General features: G+C 31.6%; 1 protein-coding gene across 1 annotated transcript; it reads left to right on the top strand.

The window, feature by feature from the left end:
* Positions 1-3,431: 3,431 nt before the first annotated feature.
* Positions 3,432-17,827, top strand: LOC139500031 (uncharacterized). Its single transcript, XM_071288730.1, has 15 exons — positions 3,432-3,581; positions 6,190-6,391; positions 6,841-6,983; positions 7,428-7,590; positions 8,398-8,537; positions 8,974-9,160; positions 9,535-9,671; positions 10,118-10,268; positions 11,591-11,727; positions 12,197-12,344; positions 12,645-12,799; positions 13,255-13,411; positions 13,771-13,907; positions 16,223-16,358; positions 16,655-17,827. Exons 1-15 carry the CDS (start codon positions 3,551-3,553, stop codon positions 16,968-16,970), a joined length of 2,340 nt encoding a protein of 779 aa, XP_071144831.1. The 5' UTR covers positions 3,432-3,550; the 3' UTR covers positions 16,971-17,827.

Here is a 17,827-nt window from a genome sequence, read left to right as displayed (position 1 = left end):
GTCATTTTTAGGGGCCGTTTATATCTGGCTGTTTGGTGTGAGCCAATGCTCCGGGTTGAAGACTGTACTTTGACATATAATGGTTGACTTTTACAAATTGTGACTTGAATAGAGAGTTGTCTCATTGGCACTCATACTACATCTTTCTTATCTATTTGTCATGAATAAAAAATAACAATGAACACTTAACACGTATATCGTGTGCGGGAGTTTCTCGCTATATTGAGGACCAATGGGTGGCCTTTACATTCATTAAGAAGCACAAAATGGTCTATGAACGATCCAACTTATTATGACCTCACTAAGATCAGAAGATATGTCTGACTCTCCTCCTAAGCACTTGCTGCAAGTCCCAAAACATGCAAAAATTCTCCTGGATAAAGTAATTTTTCTTCAGTTTCATTTCCAATGTTGCAACGAACGGTAATTAAAAGGGGGCTCGTGATACAAATTAAGAATAAAAATATATCATAAAGTAAGGATCGTCTTAAGAAAAATTATAAGACACATGAAAGTGTGTACTAAACTGAGAACAAAATCTAAGGATTTATCATAAATTGAAACTTGTTTGATAAACCCACTTAAAACAAAAATGAATACATACTAGAAATAAAAAAGAAGATGTGGTATGATTGCCAATGAATTATATCCCACATGACGCAGAAATTTAGATCTATAGGTCGCCGTACGGTTTTCAACAATGAGCAAAGCCAATACCGCGTAGTCAGCCCTAAAAGGCTCCGAAATCACAAGCATAAAGCAATTCAAACGAGAAAAGTTATGGCAACTATCTAAATACAAAAAAATGAACAAAACACAAATATGCAACACAGAAACAAACGACAACCACTGAATTACAGGATCCTGACTTGGGATAGCGTGGGACATGCTCATGCATACACAAAAAGATGGTCTTAGAACATGTCCTAGTCCGAAGACTGTTTCAGTCCACATTCCATGCATAAAGTTTAAGAAGTATCGAGAATAGAAATATTGCTTACAAGCATCGCTTCCACAATACCACCAGGGTACAGATCGCTAGGAACGCATAAAATCTAAATCAATAAACAAGCAAAGAAACAAAATGGAAGAAAGAAAAAATTAAATAAAATGTGTAATTATCAGATATAGAATATATGGCGCATAATATTCGGAAACAAAATTAGAAAGCTTTGTCTGTATTCGTTTTGTTAATTCGGGAACTTTTTTATTTCTTTGTTTTCCCTGATTGGTGGGTACAAAATTGAAACCGAAATAAACTTATAAAAGAAAATAATTTTAAAGAAAATGTGTTTATGTTAAAAAGATAAACCACAACACATTGAATGAGCTTCTTAACATAATGAGAGTAACTTTTCGGTAAAAACACTTATGGTATTCAATCTTTAAGGTAGTCCTGAACCTACATGAAATATTTGCCACCAGACATTGAGCAACTAAAAAGCAAGCTACAAAGGGCCAAACAACAACTAGTGTAAAGCAATTCAAACAGGAAAATCAATATAAAAAAACCCGAGAAACGAGAAACCCATATATATATATGAAACACACAAACAAACTGCAAACGCTGAACAACAGGCTCTTCACTTAGAACGAGTGCGTACAAATGCAGCGGGTTTAGATGGTTCAATAGGCGCCAACCTTCACCCTAACCTGAAACTTACTATACTCTACATCAGTCTCTTCAGTGATGTTAAGATAATAAAAAGTTTATTGACAATGATTTCTATCCGAAAAGCGCACGGTCTTTTAACGTGTTTTATTGAAGATAGTACCTATAAGTCCTCGAATGGTTATCCATATTGTTTATGTTGATATTCCATCAAGATGAAGGGAAGTAAAAAGTGTCAATCAAATAACTATAATCTAAAAACATTAAAACAATGTTAAACATGACACTATCATAATTTATCACTTATAATAATCTGAAAATCTACAACATTCACACTTCTTTATTTATGCCTTCAAGCAGATGTGAAATGTTATATGACAATCTTATGAAAACTGTACTAAAAGATTTTAAATTGTGAACTCGTTTTCTTCAAGTAGGGGAACGACCATTTAACTGCGAAGGGGGTGGGGGTTATGGTTTTTTTTTTCTAGAAAAAAAATATCTGAATCCCAGTTTGATGGTTAAGCAGATGACAAAAAAATCTGAATCCAGAATTCACCCATACCTTATAGTGTTTCAAAAATATTTAAAAAGAAAATGATTGATTGCGTTGTTAAAAAAACTTCTAACTCAGACAAAATAAAACATTCCCTCCTTCTTTCCTTTGAAGTTAGTTTTTTGCTACCTTAGAAGAGACCAAGTTGATGCTTTGCAACCAAGAATAAAAGACAAACTGTCCCAATAAAGAAGCATACGCGAGTTCATTTGCCACAGTGAATTTTAATGTGGGACATAATATATTGATACTATTCCCGGTTTTAATATAAGAAACACTTCTTGCATCTTTTTTCTCATAAAATGCATATTTAAAAAAAATGAATTAATATGTGAGTAAAGCACCCATTTAAAACTGTGTATTATTTTTTTTTTATAGTGAACCACTATACTTACAGAAAATGGCACGAGAGTAAAAGGAAGAAGGAGAAGAAAAAACAAAAGGAAAAAAGAACAGAAAAATAAGAAAAGCGATAAAAGAGATGGAAGTATAGGAATCCCGACAAGAAAATTCTAAACTATTAAAACCCGTAAAAACAAAATTTAATTGATACGCATTATGACAAATAAAAGACTTAAGGTGTAAAAACTTAACAGAAACACCATGACGTGTCTACACAATATATTTTAATTTCTAAAATTATATCATATGATATACGGCACCTTAAAAAGAAAACAAATTTCATAACGAAATACCAACTACTAGTATAAGTATATAGTACGGTATCTTTGAAGAAAACAAATGTCGTTACGAAATACTAACGGTACTTCTATATATATGTTTAATAACGGACCGCTCTATACTAAATAGTATAAAACTAAGTTATAAGATTATACAGTAAAAGGTATCTATAAAGAAAACAAATTTCGTAACGAAATACTAACGGTACTTTTATATATATGTTTTATAACGGACCGCTATATTCTTAGTAGAAAACTAAGTTATAAGATTATACAGTAAACGGTATCTTGAAAGAATTTTTTTTTAACAAATTTCGTAACAGAATACCAACGGTACTTTTGTATATATGTTTTATAACAGACCGCTCTATACTATAGAGTAGAAAACTAAGTTGTACAAGATTACACAACAAACGGTGTATATACATAGATATACATACGTATATGTTTGATGGATTGTTCTGACGACCAATTTCGGTTTGTTGACGAGAACTTGCCAAGGGCACTAACTAATAGTAAGTTCCGTGGGCAAAAATTGTCACTTCCGTAAATTCCCCTAATAAGACTAGTACAAATTCAAGTCTCAGTCACTCTGAAGAACATCGCAACAAGTAACAACACACAATTTTCGAACAAGAACTTTTTAAAAGAACAATCAGATAGGACTATTTATATATACAAGTGCATGAAATAACATAAAAAATGTGGAAAGCGTCTATAGTAACCGTTCTTGGTAAGTTATATAGTAGTTTTATTTTATCTATATAGTTAATAGTATTATACTGTACCGGTGTGTTCTTTCACGTTTCTAGATAACTTAAACTGTGTTTAGACTCGTAATGAATTTTAATAAAAAGAAACAAGTAAAGTTATTCTTAGAGATTCCAGCTCAATCAAATACCTTTTGTATTTTTTTCTTAAAAGTTAGCCAGTAATTTTATTTGTTTATATTGTTCATACGTTATGAAAAAAATGTGTTCTCTTATTTCCACATATCGAGAATACTAAAATGTAATTTTGGCTCAAAATAAATTTTAGATATTTTAGGGGATTTTTAGCGAAGTCGTTTATTTGCTACAGTTTTTTCTCTTCTTATAGCTCAATTAAAAGTATAATATTGATGTTGTTTGTCACGTGGTTCTGAGATAAACTGACTGCATCCGGGTAGGCTGAGGCCAAAAGTCAACATAAAACTATACTGAATAAGGAGAGTTAAGCAAATATTTTGTATATACATGTATATCAAAAGTAAATACTGCTAATCATAGCAATATATATATTTATTGTAACACAAAATAAACCATAACAGCAAAAGGTATAATTTTTACTCGGCAATTTGAAAAAAAATAATTAATATATAACTTTGGATATTTTTTATTTGAATGTTGGTTAACTTGTTCCACTCAGTATATGTTCTAACAATAGTTTCTTCAAAGCATCCTTGTTTTTCTATGCTGCATATAAAGTACTGTCCATTTAGTATTCAACATTTACCGGCCATAAAGTATACTTTGCGTCTTTTATGTGACTTTGTTCACTAAGAAAGTAATTAAAATTATAAACAAAATGAAAGATATGAGAAATACAGATTTTGTTTATTAAGTATATCATTCAAATTCTTAACGTAATAAAAGATACGAGGAATGCAGACATGTGTATGTAGTTAAATTCGACATTGCTTTAGACGTCTGAAATTCTACATACATTATAAAAGACTGACAAATACATGTATGTTCCTAATCAAAAGATACATGCTTTAAAACTGTGTTGTACAAATAAAATTAAGAGGATTTTTTAAATTTGAAATTAAGACGGAATTGTTAGCAAACACAAAAGAGTTTCCGATATAGTATATGTTGATTTCCTATCAAACATGCAATAACACCTTTCCTTTAATGTCTGGAGTTGATAAATATTTAACAACACATCTTTCTATTCTGCTGTCTTACAACGTTAGGAATTTCATCTAATGTTGGGCCATTTTGACCAAATCGTGTCTTCAATTATCTATACTATATATAACTAACAGTTTCTGGAAAAAATGCCACTGCTGATATTAACAAATTTCTGTAACTTACTTTTATGTGAACTATTTAAATATAAGATGTTTCACTATGAGGGAAAACAATTGCTTGACCTCGTTTTTTTTTAGAAACATCATAATTCAATGAATTGTTTTTGTTAAAATATATAATATAACATTTTTTTCGAATCTGCCATAAAAATATCCGGATAATTGTATAACACAACATATTGATTCTAACTAAACATGTAGGCTTTGTGTTGCCGTGTTGACAAGTCATTTTATTTAGCTTTCACTCCATAGCAAAAAGGAGACGAACATTTTCAGATTTTCTAGAATTTCTTTCATTATGTACCATTTCTGATTATACTGATCATAACGTTCCAGTTGCTTTTTATAGGAAGACTTAATATACTTGTATTTCTGTTAACATTTTCATTTTTTAATAAAGAAGCAACAATATGTAATAAGTGTACATTGGTAAAATGAGTGTTTGTTGTGAAGCATTTATTGACAATGCCAATTTAAAAGCAGCATATAGCTGAAGAACAAATACACATATATCTATCTCTTAAAGAATCAGTGTATTTAATGTTCCAGTATCACAAAAGAGAAAAGTCAGAAATACCACTCCCCTACATATTTTTTTTTTAATCTAGTAAAAAGAATGTTTTGCCGGCCGGCAAAATTATATTTGAATTAAAAAATAATGGAAAATTATATTAATGTTCACATTTTCGATATAAATCTTTTTTCAAATTTTGTACAAGCTTGATCAATCTGAATTAAAACGCCAGGTAAAGTTTTACAATCGGTACAAGTTTACGTAAAACCAGTCGCGACATCACGAGGCGCGTGCTCGCCACTTCCTTAACCAGTGACTTCCGGGTTGTCATAGAATAGAGACATCGAGTTGTCACTATACTTGTACAATTTTACCTGAAAATCGATACATCATTATTGTTCATGATATTCACTTACTATTCAATAAAATTGTCAAATTAAGTACCAAGGTGACAGATATGATTCTAAATCACTTCTATCTTTCTCATTTGGCCTTGAATAACTGAAAAACAATACATTTTCCTATTATAACTTTCAGTGAAATTCTAAAACAATGATATGTGTATTATATTCACTGAGCAAAACTGTATATTTTTTAGTATTTTTCAAAATACATTAAGAAATATACTGAATTTCCGAATACGATGTATTGCTTATTAACAATGTTTTTTAAATCACTCTCTGTGTGTACTCCAGCTAATAAAATAACGCTTTTAATTCTTTTTAACATGATATATATATTTGTATTTTGCAGGATTTTTTTTCGTTTTTGCCTCCGCACAACAGCAACAATTTAATTCCGCATGCTTAGCTGGTTTCGACAAAGCATTTCGGAAATGCTTCGAAACAAATGGAGGCTTCACCTTGGATCTTGTTTTCTCTATAATCACGAATGGAACAAGTGGCCCTTTACCACAGAATACCAATAAGGCACAACTCATAACAAAAGTTTGCAGGTACGAATAAAGTTATATAAATAAGGGGAAGAGGGACTAGTAAAGGAAAAAAAACATTTGATTTTCCAATTGATAATATGAATTCTCCATCGAAAAGACGCAAGTAATTTTGAAAATGATTCAAGTAATAATATGCTTTAATTAAGCCTATGAGTTTTGGGGATTTATCTATCTAAGACCGACTTGAGGGGTTTCGCAACTTTTTAGGTAAGTTAATATTATTTTAATTTAAGATATGGTAAATATTGATAAAAGGGGCGTATCCAGCCTTTTAAAACGGGGGTACGACCATATGTCCCCATTCAAACGCATTGATGTTCCAAAAAATTGGGGATTCAAACCTCATGAACCCCACCTGGATCCTGGATCCGCCACCCGATAACATTTAGTTTATAATTTAATTCTTTTCAAATGGACAAATATCTTATTTCATCTTCTTCCTTTTACAGTTCTCGTGAATCTATCGGGAAATGTGTTGGACCGATTCCAGGATCCTTGACCAGTCTGAAATGTACTGACCAAGAGAATCAGATGATGCAGAATACACTACAGAGTACTGGTCGAGCTCTAGGTGGACTATGCGATGGCGATGGTAAGAATTGTACTATTGTTTTATTTTTCACTCTATTCGGTCCTTCCTTTTTTTAATTAGATTATCCTGACTTTTTACATAAATTGTCATCCTGCCTTTTTTTTTTTTTGCCCCCCCCTAAAAATCAAATGGTAGCTCCCTTGGCATGTACAGTTTCTCATTATCTCGCAAACTACGAAATTCCTATCAAAACTGTATCATTGTTTTCAAAAACTTTCTTAAACCCGATGTTATAATGAATAACATGTTGGAATGAGGCGGCAACCCCAAAGTGTTGATTTAACGAAAATAAGAAAAGTAAAAGTACCATTAAACATTCATCAATGGAAAGGCCATAACAACGTATGACAAGCTCTTAATATTTTGATGTATTATTTATCTAGCCAGATAAACTTGAACTCAGCTTAAATTTAAATGTATTTACCATGTATATCTATTTTACAGCTGTTGAAGGTCAAATGCCTCCATGTTTAGCTAAATTTGATAAGAAGTTCCGGGCCTGTATGACAGAGAAGAAAATAATTGCTGAAAACTTTTTCAAGTTGTTGTCCAATACATCAGACGGCACTGGAATGACAATGCAACAACTTAATAACACCACATGCAGGTTAGCAAAACAATATAAAGGCAATATTATGTTTAGAGATCTCGCGAGGATTTCCTAGTGGCCGTGAGAACATTTAAAATTATTTTTTTTAGTTTTTCGACGCTATCAATCAATTTTTTTTTTTCAAAAATGGTATATGGAGAAAATGTATTCACAATATCATGTTGGTCATCTGCTGGTCGACAATATTTGGAAGAAAAAAAATCATACACCCTCCCCCTTTTTTAAAGTTAAATGGTCGTTCCCTTATGCGATCTGTGTACTGAACATCCATATACTGTTTAATTTGATTTAACTATTTAGTACTTAGATTGAATGTATTTACTTCCTTGAAATCAACTTACATCAATTATATAGACATCCCTTGATTAAATGTAAACTGCTTCCGCTAACAGTAACAGTTAAATGTGATTACTTGAAAAGTCAGTCAGTCTTGAATTTATTTCTGAAATATTTTCAATTATTTCCTGTTGAAATTTTTTTTTCATCAGGATTTACTTTCAATAATTTTCTCATATCAAATTTTTCACTGGTTTATTATCAGTTCAATTTATTTTTAAAATTATGTAATTGTGCATGCACTATATTGCACTGTCTTATGAATTATCTCCCCTATTTGTAGCATGCTTGGTGGAAAACATTTCATTTCAAAAATACATAATGACATATGATGTTTTATTATAAATCAAATGGAAGTATTTACTCCGTCGTCAATTCCCATTCTTTAGAAGTTTTCATTACATACTTACATACATATATTTTCATTTCTAACATTTGTTCTTACTTTCCTTTTGCTTACTCTTATAGTTCAGGTATGCAACAGGTGATCGTACAGTGTGCCTCTGGAACTCTCCAGTCACTTACCTCAAACAAAGAGTGTACACAACAAGAATCCTTTATGGTCGGCCAGACGCTTCAAAACATGATGGCAACTTATCAGAGCATTTGTAAGTTTGAGTAGTTACCATGGTTACCAGAAATCTATTTTCCTAAAATATCATAACTTGTAAAGCTTTTTAAGGAAGTGTTTAATCTGAGATATACATTGTTGAATAAAGCTCTTAAATGTTATCAATTTAACACCATAGTGAAAACTTGTATATGTTTTTATCAGTACTACCAATACGCATGGGTTTTACTTTTTGCTGAAAGCCAGGCGTTGACCTATAATTGCTTACATTAGCGTCATTTGAACTCGGATGTAAAGTTGTCTAATTGAAATCATAGATATCTTACCACATCTCTTTATTTTTATATCTTTATAAATATATATTTCTGAACCATTGATCTGTTCATGGATGAATTCTTCAAGTTTAACCTGCAATTAAAACGAATATGGTTTGTTATTGTGTGCATCACTCACTATTTCCCTCTTATATGTAGGCACAGGAAAACCTATTATTGGGCCAGGAGGGGCACCATCCGAATGTATCATTAAATTTGAAACAGATTTAAACCAATGTTCTATGGATGAAATGAAGATTCCAGTTCCAGATTTAATGATGCTGTTGACAAAAGGACAGGTTCCACAAGGACAAGATATGTCACAACTTAATCAAACCATTTGCAAGTAAGTTTAATTGCTGTGAATAGCCTGTTTATTTCTCTCTCAACAAAGGTATATAATTAGGCTGATTTTTAGATCTGTCACGCCGTAAGGAAAAGTTTTAATATTCAATATCAATTTTCATATTTATCAATGTATCTCGTTAGAGTACAATCTTTGCTTGAAGTATTTCTGTTACCAAATAGAACAATACCATTTAAATTAATTGGTTATATATTTGTAAATTTACGCAAATTTTATAAATTCTTTTGCTAAAGGCCTTCATTGTCGTCAATAGATGAAGAAAAAGAAAGAACATATAAAAATCTGAGGCATACCACATAAAATTGTAAATTAAATTCTATAAAAACTAAACTCTTGAATTTTATTTATTTCAGAAATTTCCAAAAGTTTGAATTATGCGGTAAAAGTGCTGTAGCCAACAGTGGGTGTACACAAAGAGATTTACTTATAACTGAAGGAACTTTTGCTAACATGGTCATAACTGTCGGCTCATACTGTCATGACACTAGTGGTAAGTCTCGTAATACCTCTGGTAAGTCTCGAACCAAGACGAGAAAGTTGCACGTGACAAATCAAGAAGTAAAACAACAGCAAGAGACAAATAAAATCATTTGAAAGGCAATTTAACAAATGTGTTAGAATAACAAAAAAATGTTTTTACAAGAAAATTCTCGAAATAATCAGAAGACAAATAAATGAATTAATAACTATGTTATAAAACGGCGATCTTCAACGTATGCTAAATCTATGGCCATCATATGTGTGCTTTAACAATCGACAGCAAGTATTATGATAATGTGTGTAAAACGAATTTAAAAAAGAATAAAATCCTTATCATATTAAGCAGAAAACTAAACCAAAATATTTGAATTGTAGTTCAGTCATTATTTCAAAGAAACCATTAGACACCTTACATAAAATCACTCTTTGACACAAATGTTTCTGTTTTGTTTACAGTACCAGGAGCATGTATGCTCACACTTCAGCAGCAATTCAAGAAGTGTTTTGCAGAGAATGGTGTCGATGCCAAGAAGTACTTCCAGAGCGTATCCCAACACAAAGGTGCTCTTCTGGGAACATCAAAGGCAGAAGCAGAGGAATACTGCAGGTAACATTTAAATCAGTTCTACATTGTTTTTTTTATCAGTCGATATATCTATAATACTAAAATTACGAGGTCCAATTTGTCAGCCGTCATCACGTAAAAACGACGAATCACAGAATTCAACTTTATATATAACTAATATAGTACAAAGATGTAGATTAAAAATAACACCACTCCAGGCCCTTTTGTTTTCCACTTAATTAATATTGCCAGTAATTAAGAAGTTCCGGGTCGAGTCCGCTACCGATACCAATAGTATATTCACCTGTTACCTATTATCTTATCTGTACGTTCCGCATCTGACAGGCGCACCACCAAACGTTGTATTCAGGATTAATATGCTATATACACGGGTCATAACCACAGGGTTGACACTACTAAATTGTCAAATTGTTACCTATTGTAGTATTTTAATCAGTAAGACTTTCTAAGATAACAATACGAATACTAAAAATCTGGACTAAAAATAAGGCGTATAGGTACAGTTTTCAATTTGTTAGTGGGCATGACGTAAAACAGCGAAGTAAAGAATTCAACTTTATTTATAACTTATATAGGACAATGCTGTTGATTAAAAAATACTCCATTCCAGGACCTTTTGTTTTCCAAATAATTAATAGTATTGTTTCAGTTCGACGGGTTCAAACAGAAAGACTTGAAAGCAGAGAAAAACTGTGTATCTTATAATCGGCATGACTTTATCAGATGACAATACTAATACTAAAATAAGGCTTGCGCATAGTTATATACTTTAATTCAGTCACGGACCCCTGATATCACGGGTGTGTTCTAGTCTCATTATAATTACCACCTGCAATATTTGATAAATCAAAAACGGTTCGTTATCATCAAGAAAACTTCCAAGTATCAATGAGCTTTTCATGAGGGTCTGCATGGGGGATCTGTTATTCTGTAAACATTTAATTTTCACCCCTTTTTTCTCCAATCTTCAAAAAATTAACCTTTTTTTTCTCTTATCTTCATTTTTTTGGCCCGTTATTCTCTAATCTTCATTTTTAAGGGCATTATTCTTTAATCATTTAACCCCATCCAAACCCTCTTTCATATGGTGAAAATGTAATAAATTTTGGAAGTTTTTCCTAGTAATATATTTCCATATACTTCAAGCTAGATATGATTTATACTAGTATGTTTAAACCGAAATCTTCTTTAAGTCATCCATCGCAATATCTTATTGATATCGAAGTTGGAAAGAAGTATTTTAATTTTTATAAATTTGCTAATTTTATCCTCAAAATGTTCTTAGCTACTGAAATGTCGTAATTTTCTTAATTTACCTAATTTACGAATTTATATTTTAACAGCAAACGCCACGCACTGTACATTTGCATGACAAAAGTTATACACCAATGCCCAGGAGCTGAACAGACTATGTCTATGACAGGATTTGATCTAGCCGCCATGGAACGTTCTGTAGGAATGTTATGTGCAGATATTCCAGGTAGTTATTACAGAAGAATCACTGTAGGCAACGTGTGAATTGATAAAATGGTTGACTAGTGTTTTAATCGTTAAATTGCACTGTAAATGAAGTTCAAATATGGAACGATTCAATTGAGCATTATGCTGTATACCCTTTTATTGTTGTTACATGTTTTTTTTCTTTATACGCGCATTCCACAAACTGAATGTAAGTGGAACAATTTAATAGATACAACTTACTTCATTGTATAAAGTGACATTTTATTAGACATTCGTATCGTCAGAGGTGGTGAAGGTCAATTGGTATGTTCAAATATTTCAGTTCTAGTTTGGTGCTTTTTTTTCAATTTTCAGAGACTTGATTTTCAGCAATCGATAATCTTTTACTCTAATTAATTTAGAATATGGCCTTATATTATTTGTGCATACAATTAATTTTATGTATAAAAATAGTTATGAATAATTTACAATTTTGTTTTCTTCATTAGAATACCTGTTAGGTCTGAAGTGTTTCGAAAAACCAACAGCCAAGGCCAGTACATGTACATCCGACATGGCTAAAGGTATTACCAGCATATCAGCCAAACAAATGAAGAACGGTCTATCCATGGAAGGATTCTTTAATGATTTTTGCGAGTAAGTTTTCCATATGTTTGTTTTATTAGAATTGATACAAATTCTCCATTTTGCAGGTGTGAATAATAGTAATGTAAAGATTTAGTTTTTTTTAAGATGAAGTTTACATTTTATATCATTAATGTTGGTTTTTTAACAATCTAAAGATTTACTGTTCACTTTTTAAAAATTATATTTCAAACTGTTAATTTTTGAATATTATAATTGCAATATCATTATTATCATTATCATTTTTATTATCATTAACATTATTAGTATCAATATCGGTTATCATTATCATTATCATTATCATTATTCCAGTGTCCGTGTTAAGCAAGTACAGTGTGATGCTAGTGCATGGCCAACATGTGATCCTAAAGCTGTTTTATTAAAAAGAAAATTCGAGTGTCACATGCTTCCAACCAGATGTCACGAGGTCAATGAAGACGAAATCCGCCAAATCTGCCCAGAAGAAGGTAAATTTCAATCACTTTTTTTTAGAAATATGAAAATAATGGGAGAAAATATTAAAACATTTATTGACAGTCACTTTACGATTTAATGCAACTAAACTAGCAAACACACATGGGAATCGGTTTTACTTATTATTGAAGGCCGTATTGTGACCTATAGTTGTTAATTTATGAGTCACATGGTCTTTTGTGGAGAGTTAACTCATTGGCAAGCATAACACATCATCTTATTTTTGCTTCTTTCAAGTATTTGAAGTATATTTCTAAAAATAGAACAATAGATCAACCATACATTCTAACTTTTCCAAGCATTTCATTGGTTGATACTTCAGTTTTATTGGTATGCAGATAGTTTTAGTTTTCTCATGGTAATATATTTATTTTTTCCTAAAGATGCCATTAAAAAAGAATCCTATTACATATTTCCAAATATATTTACACCTTTATATTTATTGCAGCCATTTTACAAGCCGACAAGTGTGTAGCCGACGTTAAACAGAACATTAAGATGTGTTTGGACGACTATAACATTGATCCTGATATCTTCCTTGTTAATATAACTCATGACAGAACTAAAATCCTTGGAACCAGAAACATAGCTCAGAAATTCTGCCAGTAAGTGTTCCATCTTTTCGTTTATAATTATCCAATTATTTATATATTTATTAGTTTACGTAATTATTAAGTTTAGGATGTTTATATATTTGTGAAAAAATGTTATTGCTTCCAAAACTGTATACCTTGCGAAATGCGTTTAAAACATATCTTTTGAAATGCTTTCAAAACAATATATCTTTCGAAATACTTTAAAGGCTCCATCATATTTATATCTGTTTTTTATTTGAGCGTCACTGGGGAGTCTTTTGTAAACGAAACGCGCATTTGGGGGATAAAATTTTATTCTCATCTATGATGAGTTTCTTTTTCAATAAGATAGATAAACATTTACCATTCTCTTGAATTGCTTTTATTAGAAACAGAAAGCAGGTGTACAAATGTATCAGAGACACTATCACCAACTGTCCCGGTGCAAAAGAGAAACTTAGCAGATGGGGCCATCAACAGAATCTTCTCGAAGATGCTCTAAACATCGTGTGTTCTGATCTTAATGGTAAATACATTAAACGTTAAAAAAAATATACAGCAGTGGCGATTTTGTTACTTTTTATGAGTCTCATGAATTTTCAAGATTTTTTTTAAATTATTTTGGCACTTTTTAGCTCACCTGGCCTAAAAGGCCATGTGAGCTTTTCTCATCACTTGGCGTCCGTCGTCGTCGTCGTCGTCGACGTCGTCGTCGTCGACGTCGTCGTCGTCGTTAACAATTTTTCAAACATCTTCTCCTCTGAAACTACTGAATGGATTTGAATGAAACTTAACATGATTGTTCCTTAGTATATCCTGCACAAAATGTGCGCTTCGATTTTTGATCCGTCAAAAAACATGGCCGCCGTTACTTAAAATAGAACATAGGGGTCAAATGCAGTTTTTGGCTTATATCTCAAAAACGAAAGCATTTAGAGCAAATCTGACATGGGGTAAAAATGTTCATTAGGTCAAGATCTATCAGCCCTGAAATTTTCAGATGAATCAAACAAACCATTGTTGGGTTGCTGCCACTTAATTGGTAATTTTAAGGAAATTTTGCAGTTTTTGGTCATTATCTTGAATATTATTATAGATAAAGATAAACTGTAAACAGCAAAAAAGATCAGCAAAGTAAGATCTACAAATAAGTTAATATGACCAAAATTGTCAATTGACCCCTTAAGGGGTTATTGTCCTTTAATGACAATTTTTCACAATTTGTTCATCATATTTGCTAACTTTAAAAAATCTTCTCCTCTGAAACTACTGAATGGATTTGGTTAAAACTTAGCATGATTGTTCCTTAGATTATCCTGCACAAAGTTTGTGCTTTGATTTTTGATCCGTCAAAAAACATGGCCGCCGTTACTTAAAATAGAACATAGGGGTCAAATGCAGTTTTTGGCTTATATCTCAAAAACGAAAGCATTTAGAGCAAATCTGACAGCAGTAAAAATGTTCATTAGGTCAAGATCTATCAGCCCTGAAATTTTCAGATGAATCAAACAAACCATTGTTGGGTTGCTGCCACTTAATTGGTAATTTTAAGGAAATTTTGCAGTTTTTGGTCATTATCTTGAATATTATTATAGATAAAGATAAACTGTAAACAGCAAAAAAGATCAGCAAAGTAAGATCTACAAATAAGTTAATATGACCAAAATTGTCAATTGACCCCTTAAGGGGTTATTGTCCTTTAATGACAATTTTTCACAATTTGTTCATCATATTTGCTAACTTTAAAAAATCTTCTCCTCTGAAACTACTGAATGGATTTGGTTAAAACTTAGCATGGTTGTTCCTTAGATTATCCTGCACAAAGTGTGTGCTTTGATTTTTGATCCGTCAAAAAACATGGCCGCCGTTACTTAAAATAGAACATAGGGGTCAAATGCAGTTTTTGGCTTATATCTCAAAAACGAAAGCATTAAGAGCAAATCTGACATGGAGTAAAAATGTTCATTAGGTCAATATCTATCAGCCCTGAAATTTTCAGATGAATCAAACATCCAATTGTTGGGTTGCTGCCACTTAATTGGTAATTTTAAGGAAATTTTGCAGTTTTTGGTCATTATCTTGAATATTATTATAGATAAAGATAAACTGTAAACAGCAAATATGATCAGCAAAGTAAGATCTACAAATAAGTCAATTTGACCAAAATTGTCAATTCACCTCTTTAGGAGTTATTGCCCTTTAAAGACTTTTTTCACAATTTGTTCATCATGTTGACTTACTTTAAAAAATCTTCTCTTATGAAACTGCTGTATCAATTTCAGCCAAACTTAGGCTAAATGAGTTTCAGAGTTTCAGAGTATCTAGTATAAATTTTATATTTCATTTCCTTGTATGTCAAGAAACATAGCTCCTATGGCTAAAATAGAACATAGGAGAAAATGATTTTTTTTTTGCTTTTGAAGAAAATAGGACGATTCAAAGAACATTTAAATAAATTGAAAAGCCAAAATAATCATTGATGAGAGATTAAACCAAAAAAATTCAGGTGAGCGATTCAGGCTCTTGAGAGCCTCTTGTTTAATTAAAAATTGATATAATTGGCAGATCATGTTCCTTGGAAAGTGAGGTCAAGTTTTCCTTTAGGAAACGACATTTGTATAAGATATTTTTGAAAACACGATATGGCTATTAAGTATTTGATACAGGGTTAACTTTCGTCATACAAAAGAGAAAATATGCACTTTTTCAGATTTTATAAATTTATTTTCGGCTTCCTAACGAAGAGAGACAATAACGAATTGGAAATCTTCAATACAGTTTGGTTGTTTTGTGCTTGTTATTTGTACTAAATGTCACGTGGAATATCTTATTGGTTTTCAGTGTATGCCCAGGGAGTTACTTGTATGCCTGACAGTGCCATTCAGACATGCGTAAAACAGTCCGAAAACCGATTAGGAACATTCTTCAATCAAGCCGACAAAATGTCAAATGGAGAATATTTCAGAAACTTTTGCGAGTAAGTAGCTTAATTCAACGACGTTTAAAATGGAGGTCAATGCATTTCAAAGAACTTTTTGAGCATAGATTATAATAAGTGGGTTTTTTTTCAAAGTAAAAGAAATATCTGTGACAAATATTGATCAGTCTTCAATCAGTCTATTATGAAGATTTAGATACTTAGATGTTGATTAAATTAACCAAAATATTATCTTTATAACTCGTAAAATATAAGCAAACATTGGGAAAGGCTTGTTTCGTATATTGTTTTGCCTTCAATAGACACATTTCTAAAATCATTATTTCTATTTGCAGAGTAAAACTTGACCATATGCAGTGCGATATCGACGCCATGAGAAAACAAAAGTGCAGTGATGCAACAATTGGTTTGAAAACAGAATTTGAATGCAAACTGATTCAAGATAGATGTATTGGTTTAAAGAGAAAAGCAATCAATAATATATGTAATGAAAATAGCTACAACCGAGCCAGCAGACAATCTGCATCAACTAATAATATTGGACAAGCAGGCGGAAATGTTGCAGATAACGGTGCAGCATCAATGTCCATCACATCTGCAATAAGTGCAGTAGGAGCATCTTTATTTGCAACAGTATTTTTATTATTGTAAAAAGAAAGAGCAAAAAAGCGTCAAATAATGCAGAGTTCATATCCGCTCACTCCATACTACGTGACACTGAGGCCCCTCATTTGGGTATCCACGTAATCACATAATCACAAATATTTTGCCAATATATTATTCACATAGTCACAAAATTATTGCCAATATTTTTAATCACATAATCATTACTTTTTTATACAAGATATTCAAATAATGAAAAATACATTCATAGATTATCAAATAATCACTATGGAAACTGTCCAGTAATCACTGAATCAAAACCCCCATGACGAGGCTCCATACTGCATATGGAGTATTGCAGAGCATGGATATGAACTCTGCGCTAGAAATTCGAAGAACCCATGTGATCTTTGTCTTTTTGAAACACGAACTTGTCTACAAAAGTAAAACAGGGCAGTGCTAATATTTCCTCTGTTTCTGCTGATATTGTTATGGATTTCTACAAAGAGTATGTGTGTGATTTGTCTGTTAGAGTGCGTGAAATCTATGAAAAAACTAAGTAAACGAGAATTGAACGAGAGTGTGAGTGTATGTGTGTGTATGTAACTGTGTGTGTATTATGTTTTTGCTTTGAGAAATGCATAAGAAAAATCCGGTAGATAAAAGATTTTTGAAAGCCACACCCTGCCTATTTCTTACTGAACAAAGATCTCATTTGCAGTGGTCGAATGAAGACTTATATAATTGAAATATAGTCTGAATGACATACTCGTAGATCGATTTTGAAAATGTATAATTTATTTAATTTAACTGAACTTTATTTATTTATTTATTATTGTTTGATATCGCACTTGTTTTACACAAAATATGTCTTGTTGAGCTCAATAAAACAAAAATAGAATACA

This window comes from Mytilus edulis, chromosome 13 (genome assembly GCF_963676685.1).
Source record: "Mytilus edulis chromosome 13, xbMytEdul2.2, whole genome shotgun sequence".
NCBI classification, from domain to species: Eukaryota; Metazoa; Mollusca; class Bivalvia; order Mytilida; family Mytilidae; genus Mytilus; species Mytilus edulis.
This window is presented reverse-complemented; position numbering and strand designations above follow the sequence as displayed.